Here is a 12657-nt window from a genome sequence, read left to right as displayed (position 1 = left end):
CCTTCCATCTCTGAGACCCCTTTAGAGGCCCACACCTCTGAATCTCATATGCTTCCATCCACTTCCCTGGCTCCTTTAGAGACCTACACCTCTGAATCCCTTTTGGAGCCCTCCATCTCTGAGATACCTATAGGATACTCTGAGATCCCTTTAGAAACCCTTATCCCTGAGACCCTGTTGGAAACTCACATCTTTAAGGTCCCAGAGAAACACCTTTCTTCTCCTACCTCATCACAAGACTATGTCCCTGTATCCTCCCCTGATACTCTGAAGGAAGACCTCTCTAAGTATTCTCCCAGTGAGGTCTCATGGTCAAGGAGGTCCATCCAGATCTCTGAGTCTGAGATCCTTCAAAAGCACTCCCTTTCAAGCCCTTCAGCCCCGGTCCACCTGGACACATCTGCAAAGGAAAAGGAAGAGGAAGGAGAAGACAAAGAGCAGGTGGATGCCACGGACAGCACCACAGCCATGGTGCAGCCTGGACAACAGCTGGGCAAGACGAAGGAGAAAGGAGTTAGCCGTAATTGTGCCTCTGCTTTTCCCCGTTCCCATCACTGTCTTACACCTGCCCCAGGAGGAGGGGATTGGGTTACTCTTTAACCTGGCCTCTTCTCTTAGTTTTAGGGCCTTCCCTTCCCAGATTACACAGTCCACCCAGTGGTCCCTGCCAAGCGAGCAGAGCTGGTGGAAGTGGCTAAGACAATGCCCAGAGAGAAGTTTGGTGCTCAGGTGAATTATCTTTTCCAATGGGAGAAGAATGCAGCCCTAAGTACCATCCAGACAGGTGAGCCCAGAAAGCCCTTCAGAAGCCTGTGACAGGCCGGTGGCCATCCTCCAATCTGACTGGATCAGGGATCCTGACCTGATCAATGGATCACTGCCCCTTGTGGAAATGGCAATGCTAACTGCCTGTAATCTAGGAGGGGAGAAACCAGGTGGGCCAAAGTGGACAGCATGAGTACAGAAAAAAGTGGGGATATTCATATAAAGCCCAGGTAGGGACAGGCAGCTAAACTAAAGTTGTTAAAAGGAAAAAAAAAAAAAAAAAAAAGAAGGGTCATAGGCCAGCCCCACATCTAGGGCTCTGAGAGCCTGCACCAAACCGACCTTAAGGCAGAGATGGCCCAGGACCCTAGACAGTCCAGGAGACTTGTGGCTCTGACATGGCAAAAGGCCTTGGTCCCCTTGGTGGAACGCCACTAAAAGGCTGTCACCCTGCATGCCAGACCATTATCACGTGGGTACCTAAAAGCTATGAGTCTCTTCGCCAAAGAGAAGCGTCATATCTTCAAGCCCTACTGATTCCAAGTCTCAGCCCAGAATTAGTACTCTTGCCAGCCCTATTAGTGGCACGCTATGCTTATCTGGGCCTGCATATAAAAGGTGTGCAGATGTACTATGTAAACCCGTGCCGTCCGGGGCGAGCATGTGTACCTGTGTTGCTGAACTTCACATCTATAGCGAATACCTTCAGAAAGCAGGCCACCCTGACCTGCTCTGCAGATTCTGGGGGCTTCTAAACTGAATTCAGTAGACATCAGTGCATTTACTTTTGTCTTTTATACTTCCTTTTCCCCTTATGATAGGAAGAGAGTTATGTTGAAACTAGATGGGCCTAAGATATAAAGACAACCAGGCAATCCTATGTCCTCCCTTCTCCATGCAATTTACTTTCCTCATTCTCATGCTGGGACCCTTCCCCTCCACCCCTGGCCAAGAAAGTCATAATGATCTCATTTGTTTCTCAGTCTCAATTCAGGCATTTAAATGGCTTTGTTTGCTTATTTTAACATCTTCTGTCACTCTTATTCTTCCTGCAAATACAGGGTCATTCAGTCCCTGATCTCCTTCTCAGAACCTCCTGCCTGCTCCCCACTCTTCAAGGCTGCTATACTTCTTCACATGGAACTTCTTCATTTTCCTGTTTAAACGGGCAGTTTTATGTAGTAATTTGAGTGTCATTCAATCCTGAAAAAGGTATTTAGGGTTCCCTAATATTGGGGATCTTGGGTCCCTAGAGAATCAGAATGTGTGCTGTGTAGAGAAGGATCAAGTGTAAGCTTTTCTTTTATTTATTCAGCATTTACTGAGCACCAACTGTGTGCCAGTCATTGAGCCAGATGTGGAGGCAGTGGCTGGTGGGATGTCAAAAACAAAATCTCTCAAGTAATTTGTACTCTAATGAGAGACACCAATAAGTAAAAGGATAATTATAATTCATTCTAATTGCTATGATTGAGGTCAGCCCACAGTGCTGCACGAGCAGGAAAAAAGGGCACCCAATCTTGGGGGCTCGGGGAATAAGCCTTGGAAGGGATGACTTCTCAGCTGAAATCTATAAGATGAGTAAAAAGAGGGGCACCTGGGTGGCTCAGTCAGTTAAGTGTCTGCCTTCAGCTCAGGTCATGATCCCAGAGTCCTGGGATCGAGCCCCACATCGGGCTCCCTGCTCTGCAGGGAGTCTGCCTCTCCCTCTACCCCCCTGCCCCACTCGTTCTCTCTCTCTCTCAATAAATAAACAAAATCTTAAAAAAAAAAAAAGGTGAGTAAAAAGAGGTGGCCAGGTAAAAAGTGGGATATATCCAGGTGAGATCTGACAGGGCAAGGCATCAGTAGGAAAGTGCAAGAAATGTTGGACAGGGCTCAGCTCTGGAAGGGCAGAACCGTACAGGCATTTCTGTGCAAAGCTCAAGAGTTGGGATTATATCTAAGGGTAGCTGAGAGTCACTAAAAGATTTTAAGTGGGACAATAACATGAACAAATTTGTGTTTTTGAAAGACTGCTCTGGCAGTATCGTACACTGGAGAAAGATAAGACTGGACACAGGAAGACTACATTGGTCACTGGTAATAATAATCCAGGTAAGAAGTAGATGGGTGGAGGTGGAGAGAAACAGGACGTTCAAGAAATGTTAAGAAGGTAAAACTGACTTTTGGATCTTTGGATGTATGGGATAAGAGAGAAGGACATGCCTGGAATGACCTCTAGGTCTTTGGCTTAGAGACTGATTTGATGATGATACCATTAATGAATGCCTAAAACAGAGTAGATTCATGATAAGTATGTGTTGGATGAACAGAGGACAAAGGATGAGGGCCAGGTTTGAAAGGAATAATTGGCTGTACCACATTAGACGTGCTGGTGGAACACGCTGGTGAAAGAGTCTGGAGACAGCTGGCTATATGGGTCTGAAGCTCAGGAGAGAGGTCTGGACTGGAGACACCCTTCATGTAAAGACAACTGTATGTTGTAGGGAGATGTTCTAAGCAAAAACAGATGTTATCATGCAAATGTGATTATATGACCATGGAATCGACTGTGTTGTACCCTGTCTGGTATTTTCAGAGTAAGCATCTGTGCTGTAGACACCTTTGCCACAAATAGGGAGCCACAAAATGAATTAACCATAAGGCAATTTGCCATAAAATATTTTTTAAAAGATTTTAAAAAAAGATAAACTAGTTGATAGTTTGGTCTGACAGTTTGTTGGTTTCATCAACTGGTTGACAGTTTGGTTTCATTTCTCTGTTGACACAGTACTCCCATTTGTATATTACATAGATCTTAGCCTTCATAATTGTCTACACAGTGACACAGAGTTTTGAACCCACACAACTTCCCATACAACTTTGGAACGTCTATCGATGGACATGTGACAATCTGCCAAGAAAAAACAGCAGTGTAGAAAGCTTTCACAACACAATACAAAGTTCAGTTACAAATATGTATCCTAGTATTTGGAAACTGATACCTCTCTTAATGAAGGAAGAAATTTTAGCAAAAAAAGAAAAAGAGTGATGCCAAACAAGGAGATGAATCAACAAGCAAAACAAAACAAAAAACAAAAACGTGTAAAACTATGAATGAAAGACTTTGAAGACAAGTGCTTAGGTACAATCCACAAAATAAAATGTTATTTGTACAGTATTGCCATGAATCTATTCTATACATTTTAAATTCAAATATATTGCATTTTGCAATAAAGCCATTTTTAATTTTGATATTCATTTTCCATTTTTCATTATGTCCTTTTTAATGAATGCCCTTTTATTTTTCATAATTTTTTCTTTTGTGGCAAAATTGCCTATGGCCAGTTAATCATGCAGTGAAAACGTTTGCAGTGAAAATGCTTGAGGCAAAGATTCTTAAGGCTTAACGACGTAGAATCACCTTATACAGAGTCAAAATGGCATCCCAGATAATGTCTCCTCACCCTGCCGGTCCTAAGAGTGTTTGGAATCAGAGCAGAGAGAAGAGGGTCCCACTCTGGACTACATGGCCTGATGTCAGTTGTCCCACTTTAAGACCACTGACACCTATAATGGAATCTGAGGTATAGTTGCTAGTCTGTTTAAACTCTAGTCTTCATCTGAGAGCTGGACACTGACTCCCATATCAGTGCTTGGACTTGACTCTCCCAGGCCCTCAGGCAGGACCTTGATCTATGGGCACTGACCCTCGTTCACCTCCACACCTCATCTGCTCAGCCTGTCCTGCTGCTCTGGACAGAGTTCAGAATTCCTCTAGTGGAATTCTGGCCCCCACTCACCTCCATTATGACTCTGCCTGTACTCTGCCCCTTTGACCAAGACTCGCTGGTGTGATGGGGCAGTCGTACTATAGGCTGTCAATATCAAGACAGAAGTAGCAAAGCCAAAAGCCACATCTGGACAGGCTTTAGACCCTGAAAGACCATGGGTGAGGCAAGAAAACCCAGACTGACAATTAGGCACAAAATTGTGAATTGTGGCCCTGGCCAGAGTCAAAGACCAGAGGACACTAACTTCAGGGCTATGCCTGGAATACTGGGTCTGTCTTCCCTCCTGAAGGAACTTGCTCCTTCATTTCGGCAGTCAAGGAGTCTGTGCTCTCTGGGCACCTATTTTGGCCAGGCCCTAAGCTAGGACTAGAGATATAGGCGAAAAGACAGACCCTTCCTTGGAGGAACTTACAGTTTAAGAGGAATACAAGTGGAAAGTCCATTCTCATGTATAGTACTGTGATAGGAGTAGCACAAGGAGTCAAAGAAAGAGAAGAGGCCCCTAAACAGACAGAGGAAGTCAGGGACAACTTTTTGGTGGAGGTAACACTTCACTGTAGCCTTTAAATGGGAATGGGTCCTACGGCGAAGGTCCCACTCCATGAGGACTCATCTAGGATTCTTGCCCAGAAGTTGGAGTACTCTCAGGTCTCCTGAAGGGTGAGAAAATCTGAGTGGGATGTGCTCTCTGGTTCTCCTCCCACATTTACATGGCTCCACCCTTGCCTTTTAGTAAGGCTGACCATGAAGCCAGTTTCAGATCCCATGGCTGAAACCAGGCTCTTAAGGGTTGTGGTGTTTTGCTGGTGCCTGCTCTCAGGGATACTTCTTAGCCTCACAAGCTTCGATTTCTTGACCTTCACCACTCATGACTTCCGGCCTACCTCTTTCTCCTGATTCTTAGAGAACCATAGGCAGCCCTTCTCAAATTCACAGATAGCATTCGTTCAGTAACACCAGGAACAAAGAAAGGAAATATGAAGGTGCGAACCTTGAAAAGTGAGGAAAGCCCTCCTCCTGGTCCCAGAGCTGCCCAACCTCCTCCTCTGCCTCTGGTCCCGTCAACAACCATGCTTCTTAGGTGCCAGTCCTCACCATCTCTTCTACCCCTGGCCAATCATCTTCCCTTCCCTCACCTTAGACACTTCAAGGAAACAAAACAAAGTTGGTTTCTAATGTGGGAAGGGGAGGAGATGGGAATCCTCACAGTCACAGAGAACTTGGCGAGATTCGTGTTTATCTTCAAATAAAATTTCATTTATAATCTTGAAGACTGTCCTCAGTCATTTCTGACAGGCTAACAGAGATGGAGTGGATCCTGGGGTGGAAAAGGAACTGAAACACTTGTGGAACCCTGAGAAAACCTGGCGAGAAAATGTCTAAAGGGGTGGGGATGAGAACTCATGGGTGGAGGTGAATACACCTAGGGGGAGAGGTGAGAACGCCTTGGGTAGGAGGCGTAGGCTACTTTTCCTTCTCACTTTTCCTTGTTAATCCCTCCAAACTCAGGTCTCTACATTGGCTGGCGCTGCCCCCATTACCTATGGGACTGTTTCCGGATTGGAGATGAGTCCAAATGCTTTTGTGGACACTTGTTGAAAGAGCACCAGATCATCTCAGGTAGGGAGAACTGACCAGCCCCTGCCAGCAGGGAGGGATAACTATACTCTGGCCATATGAGAGAAAGTGTGCGTGTTGGTATGAGGGAGGGGGTTGGCACGGGAAGGCCAGGCCCTACTAGGTGCCATTCTAATCCTCCATCTTTCCCCATTACCACAGACATATCTGTGCCCTGCAATGTGGGCCAGTGTCGCTGCCTCATGTTCTGCTTTATCCCATCACGCCCAGAGGAGGTGGGTGAGTTCTGGCTCAAAAGACGAGCTACCTTTGACCCCAAGGCCTGGAGGGCCCAATGTCGCTGCAAACACAGCCATGAAGACCATGCAGCTACTGGGTCCCATCCCTGCAGGATGAAAGGTAATTTCTAGGGTGAGGGGAGTACAGGGGTGGGCATGGGTAGGATGCAAATAGTTTGGGGATAAGGATAGGGGAACTGGTAGAAGAAACTCGGGTTTGTGGTTGGTACGGAAGAGATGAGAATACAGTCAGCCCATGAGGAAGCCCCAATTCCCTATACTTGTCTTGGCTTCCTCCTTGCCCTAGGCTGTTGCTGCAACTGCTTTGAGTCTAATTTCCTCTGTGCGGCCTGTGACCGGCGCTGGGAGGAACACGAGACTTTCTTTGAGACTGAGGAGACCCGGCGACGAGGAGGGAGGCCTCATGGTGAGGGGGCAACCTAGAACAGGGGGGGTCATAGTCAGAAGGCTGGGCAGGAAGGTGCTCCCACCCTCAACCATCCCATCCAGGACTATCTCACCCTCTCACCTGCTGCACCCCATACTTGCCCTGGTTTCCACCCCCAGGAGCAGACTATGTGCCTTTTGCAGAGATGCCTACCCTCCGAGAAGCCATTGTCAGCAACTCTGACTCTGAGGCTCTACGGGAGCAGGGGCCCTCTGGCCGTCCTGGCTCCCACCCCAGACCTGGGGCCTCCTGGCCCACACAGCCTCTGGCCTGACCCTGTGTCTGACCCCCATACCTGACCCTTTCACCTCTGCTTTTCCCTCCTCCAGGGACAGACAGTGTCAACACCTGGCGCAGGCCTCTTTGAACCTGGCTCAAATCAGCAATAAAAAGGAAGCCTCTGGAATCTGGCCTGGTTCTGTATGGGGCAGATAGATCCCAGCCCAGGGATAGACACCCTAGGACCTTAGAGTTGGCACCTAATGGGACCAAGAGAGAGCACCACACAGGAGACAGGCTGGATCAAGCCACCTGCCTCCACCAAACCCACATTCAAGATGCTAGCTCTGGCATCAGAAGGACAGAGTGGCTTCAAGCAAGCCAAGGAGGGAGGGGGTTTCCAGAAGGATAGAGTGAACACTGATGTTAGATGCAGGTGGGGATGCCAGTAATAAAGACTGGAAAATGTCCATTGGATTTTATAATTAGGTCTTTGGGTACTTCAGATAATGTGGTTTCGGTGGTGCAGTGGAGGCAGAAACCAAACAGCAGTAAGTTTGAAAGAGTTTGTTTAGGAAGCTTGGATGAAAAGAGCAGGAGAGAAGTCAGACAATATCCAGAGGGAGATGTGGAGTCAAGGAAGCATTTTTTTAGGAGGGAAAAAAGGGGAGGAACCAGTAGAGAAAAAGATCTTGAAGGATGCAGAAGAGAGAGAGATGCCTGGTGAGACATCCCAGAGATGGAGGGAAGGAATAAGATCAGGGCAGAGGTGAAGGGATTTGCTCTGGACAGGAGAAGTACCACCCCCGAAGACCAAGAGGAAGAGAGAAAGAAAATGATGGGCCTTCACGGAGCTGCAGGAAGCAGGATCTTGTGGAAGTTCCCCTGTGAAATAGGAGACAAGGTCAGTTGCTGGTTGTGAAGGAAAGGGGTAAGAGTGGGGAGTAGGAGATAGGAAGAGAGAGGAGAAGGTTTGGGAAGGCTAATGTGGGGAATCACAGAAAAACCTAATCAGTGGGTAGTTGAGGATTCGGATACAGCTGGAAGCAGGAACCTAAAGAGGAAAAGAAACACAATAGTTAGATTGATGGTTGATGATGGGAGGGTGTCAGGGAGGATGATCAGGAAAAGAAAGCACAAAGAAGGCTTGAGAATGTGGAGAGAGTTGACCATACAAACGGAAAGAAAGTAAAGCCAGGAAGCAACTGACAAATTGAAAAAAAAGAACAAAGGAACAGAAGTCTCTAATGAGGTCCAGCAGCCAATGTAGCGGTGGGGATCAGTACTGGAGACAGTGGTCAGAGCCTCCAGAGAGCTGCAGCTCAGAGAGCAGCTGCCAGGTATCACAAAGGCTTGGAGTAAAGAACTGTGGGCGAGCAGCCAAAATCAGTGACTGTGGCCAAAATCAGGGAATCGTAGTTATTTTTATGAGGAGTAGGAGATTCTGGCACTAATGGGCTCTGTGATCCTAGGCAAGTCACTCTCTGGGCCTCAGTTTCTGGCTCTGTAAAAGAATAATCTCTGTGCTACCTGCTCTCCCTGAGAACCCAAAGAAATAACCAGTTTCAAAGTGCTTTGTCGTCTACCGTGCCTGGCCGGTTTCCTTCCCCTTCCTAGATGCCAGCTCCTCTTATCTCTTGCGCTTCTCCAGGGCAGCTCCATGTGGTCTCAGAGACACCACCGAGAACTGCATGTAGCCTCTGGGGCACAGAAAAGGCCAGTCTACATTTCCCCACATTTGGGGAAGCTGTCTATACTTCCAAAGGAAGGGATGCAATCTGGACTGCTAGAACTCCTAGGGGGAAATCACAGGGTCAAATGTCTGCCCTTTGGAGGGAAAAAGGACTTTCTAACAATAACATGGCTATAGCAAAGATTGTTACTATCTCTGGAAGTAAAGAGTTGTTCTTGACGGGTGATATGCAATGAGCGCCATAATGACCATTCATTAAAACTAATTCAATAGTCAACAATAAAGGAATGGTCACTGTGATAAACTCATTCAAATAAATAATATGCAGAGGGTGCCTGGGTGGCTTAGTCAGTTGGGCATCTACCTTGGGCTCAGGTTGTGACCTCCAGGTCTTGGGATGGAGCCCTGCATGGCATCAGGGCTTTCTGCTCAGTGGGGAGCCGGCTTCTCTCTCTCTCTCCCTCTACCCCATCCCACCGCTCATTCTCTCTCTCTCTCTCAAATAAATAAAATCTTAAAAATAAATAAATAAGTAAATAAATAAAATGCAGACATTACAAATATATTTACATAGGCTATGTAATAATGTGGAAAATTGATTGTAAGGGGCAGAATAAGAATATATATGCAATACATATGTATTACATATTATGAAAGCAAATGAAACACCAAATGTTATTCATTCCACAATCATTGAGCACCTATCTATGTCAAGGACCTGTGCTAAAAAAAAAAAAAAAAAAACCAAAAAACCCTAAAGATACAGTGGTGGCTTCTGTCCTAAGTGTTAAATGTCGTACTAAAACTTAGCTGTGTGAAAATATTAGCATTTTGTGACCCCCGTTCCTCTGTCAAAAATATACATTCCAGCAAAACGAAATATACTTCTGACCTAGCCATGATGCATTTCCCTGGTCCTTCAAACCTACCTAAAAATGCCAGGCGCCAGGCTAACTGCATCACACACCATTTCTGATAAGGAAAAAACACTGGATACCTATTACTTTGCTTATTAGTCGTGTGGCAAAGACAGGACACTCCCGCCGCACCCCCGTTTAAAAAGAAAGGGGAAAAAAGGGAAAAAATGCCCTGAAAACAAACTGCAGAATCTTCAATCTTGGAGTATGTACACAAGAATATAAACTAAGGAGGAACTGCCCTTAGATGAGTAAGTTAAAAATCTCTGAAATGCTCAAGGGGCTGAAATGCCCTTGTAGGGAAGAAGTTGGGTATCCGTCCCACCAGTTAAAGAAAGGACCCCGTCCCAGTTCACCTTCAGCCCACCCGCCTGGCGCCGCCGCCCGGCCCCCCCTCTGTGGCCTTGGCCTCCCCGGGTTGCGGCGCTTCCCGGAGCCAGCCAGCGCCGAGCGCCCTCAGAACCCGCCCTCCCCCCGGCCAATGCCGGGAGACGGTCTACGACCTTCGGGGCTCGGTGCCACACCAGCGTGGTGCAGCGGAGCCAACTGGAGGAAAATCCCACCTCTGGGTCTCTTAATCCTTCCAATGGAGTGAGACACTCTCTTGGCGAAACTACTTAGGGGGCCCAATGGCGAAGGAACCGTCACTCTGACCAGAAGCCTAAGCCAATGGAGTGGAACGCTCGCCCTCCAGCTGGCAGAAGAAGCCAATGGGCTGAAAAGATTCCACCTCCACGGTGGCGGCGGAGCCAGAGCAGTGAACGGCGCCACCCTCTGGGCTAAAGGGCAGCAAGCGGGCTCCGTGGCAGCCCCACCTCGGCCTGGCGGCGGGGCCGGCGTACTGGCCCGGCGAGAGGTTCGGCGGCTGAGGGGCAAGATGGCGGCAGCCCCGGTGCTGACTGCCGGGGTGCGCGTGGCGCGCAGGGCGGTGGCGGTGGCGGGGCCGCGTGGGGCACAGGTGAGAAGCGGCCGTAGGCGCGCGGAGGGCGTCCCGCGGGCTCGGCCGCCCTTCCGGACCGGGGGATCGGCGTTCCTCCCCCAGGCGCGCGCGGCCCTGCGGCCTCGCGGGGACGGAGCCCGAACGCCGGGCAGGGAACGCCGCCCCTCCCGAGGTGCAAGCTCCGGGGCTGTGCGGTGAGATCGGGCTGGTGGGCGGCGGCAGCCTCTCGGCGGTGGCCGACGCCGTGCACCGCCTCGGGCGCCGAGGTCGCCGCGGGGTCAGCGCATTGGCTGCTGCCTTCTAAGCCTACCTGAAGCCCAGCTGACCGAACGCCTGCTCCGGGCAGCCTCCTCAGCGCCCCCTGCAGGAAGTGAGGTTTGTCTTCTCGGAGCCAGTCTCCAGCCTCTGTCAGGCCCCTGGCCTTCTGAGCACAAGTGTTAACCTCTCATCTTCCCCACTTGTCAGAGGGGTCAGGTTCTCTGAGCCCCTGGGAAACTGGGGCTTCCCTACCCACAATCCCCTGGGGCTGGGGGTGCTGAGTTCACTTAATTCTTCCCTTCACTGATTTAAGGGACTGGAGGTAAAATTCACAGTAAGAGGTCGGATGTGACACCTAGACGTGCTGTGTCAAACCTGAATAAAACGGGTAACATAGCTTAAAGATCAGGCAACAAGTAATGGAAATTAGTGGAAACTTAGTAACAAGGTATGAGTAAATGGGAAGAGCTCCAGTCTTCTCAAAGGTGATACAGACCACTCCCTTTATTTTATATTTGAAGCCAAGAGGAGGGATTTATCTAAGGTAATTCAGTGGTAAAAGGAGAACTGGGACCTAAGTTTCCAGTTCTCATCCTGTGTCCTTTCCTCTGAACAGCCAACTAAATTTACTAGACACATTAGGAACAGGAATCATTTGCACTGCTGAGTCCTGCATTGTAATACAGCCTTTATCTAACCAAGCTCAGCACTATCTGACCCTACTCTCCGCTACTGATGCTCTGAAATTGAGGAACTTTTCTTTTGGATGAGAACCACAAATAGGTTCTTAGAAGGATGAAGTTAATGACTAACAGAGCCCAGCCTCTGCCAGCCCCGGGACTCACTATATGGGAGAAGTAGTGTCAGCCCCCTCCCTTGGGTATGTCTGACCCACCTTCAGGTCCGAGGAGCTGCAGGTGTGACTGACGGAAATGAAGTGGCCAAGGCCCAGCAGACAGCTCCTAGGGGAGCAGCCCCAACTGTCTTCTCCCGGATCCTGGATCGAAGTCTCCCAGCTGACATTCTATATGAGGACCAGCAGGTGGGGTGCCCTTAGGACTCATCCCCTTAGGAACTGCTGAGATACCATCAGCCTGTTGAAGTAACATGGTGGCCTCTGGCCTGTCACTACTCCCAGTGTCTCGTATTCCGTGATGTGGCCCCTCAAGCTCCTGTGCATTTCCTGGTCATTCCTAAGAAGCCCATTCCTCGGATTAGCCAGGTTGAAGAAGAGGACCAGCAGGTGGGAAGAGCAGGGCCAAGGTTTGGCTTCAGGGGGTGGAGCTAGAGGTTTTGCTCCCTGTGAATGAAGCCACCTGTCTCCAACCCCTTTCCCTGTAGCTTCTAGGACACCTTCTCCTTGTGGCCAAGAAGACAGCAAAGGCTGAGGGCCTGGGAGATGGATACCGACTTGGTGAGTGACTTTTGGACCTTGAGCCCCTCACGTATAAATGATCTTGAGCCCCTCAATATGATCTTTAATCTTTGACCCTTTCCATGATCCTGACCTCCTAACCCCAAGTTCTGTTTCAGTGATCAATGACGGGAAGCTGGGCGCACAGTCTGTGTATCATCTGCACATTCATGTACTTGGGGGCCGACAGCTCCAGTGGCCTCCAGGTTGAACCTACCAACTGACCAAGAACCTCAGACCTGGATGCTTGGAGGGTGGGGGGAAAGGGACCCTATGATGCTAATAAACTTACTCTCCCTCGATTTTGGATCACTGTCTTAAATATATAAAGATACCACAAATAGGAAAGAAAACTGATTAAAGATAATCAT

The 12657-nt window shown here is 48.7% G+C and overlaps 2 protein-coding genes across 2 annotated transcripts in view; both read left to right on the top strand.

Moving 5' to 3' along the window:
* The window catches only part of FAM221B (family with sequence similarity 221 member B), a 7446-nt gene extending 234 nt beyond the window's left edge, over window positions 1-7212 (top strand). The window contains exons 1-7 of the mRNA XM_021691115.2: window positions 1-69; window positions 199-496; window positions 644-784; window positions 6051-6161; window positions 6321-6518; window positions 6705-6824; window positions 7175-7212. The exon at window positions 1-69 is cut by the window's left edge and continues 234 nt beyond it. Coding sequence (XP_021546790.2) covers window positions 1-69; window positions 199-496; window positions 644-784; window positions 6051-6161; window positions 6321-6518; window positions 6705-6824; window positions 7175-7212 — 975 coding nt within the window. The remainder of the gene's footprint in view (window positions 70-198; window positions 497-643; window positions 785-6050; window positions 6162-6320; window positions 6519-6704; window positions 6825-7174) is intronic.
* Window positions 7213-10444: 3232 nt separating this feature from the next.
* On the top strand, window positions 10445-12584 carry HINT2 (histidine triad nucleotide binding protein 2). The gene is made up of 5 exons (XM_021691116.1): window positions 10445-10632; window positions 11774-11914; window positions 12011-12115; window positions 12214-12286; window positions 12406-12584. The coding sequence occupies exons 1-5, from the start codon at window positions 10552-10554 to the stop codon at window positions 12495-12497; spliced, it is 492 nt and encodes a 163-aa protein (XP_021546791.1). The 5' UTR covers window positions 10445-10551; the 3' UTR covers window positions 12498-12584.
* The last annotated feature ends 73 nt before the right edge of the window (window positions 12585-12657 follow it).

The sequence above is a fragment of the Neomonachus schauinslandi genome, chromosome 13, assembly GCF_002201575.2.
Source record: "Neomonachus schauinslandi chromosome 13, ASM220157v2, whole genome shotgun sequence".
In the NCBI taxonomy this organism is placed as follows: domain Eukaryota; kingdom Metazoa; phylum Chordata; class Mammalia; order Carnivora; family Phocidae; genus Neomonachus; species Neomonachus schauinslandi.
The sequence above is the reverse complement of the archived record's forward strand: the minus strand, read 5'-3'. Positions and strand labels throughout refer to the sequence as shown.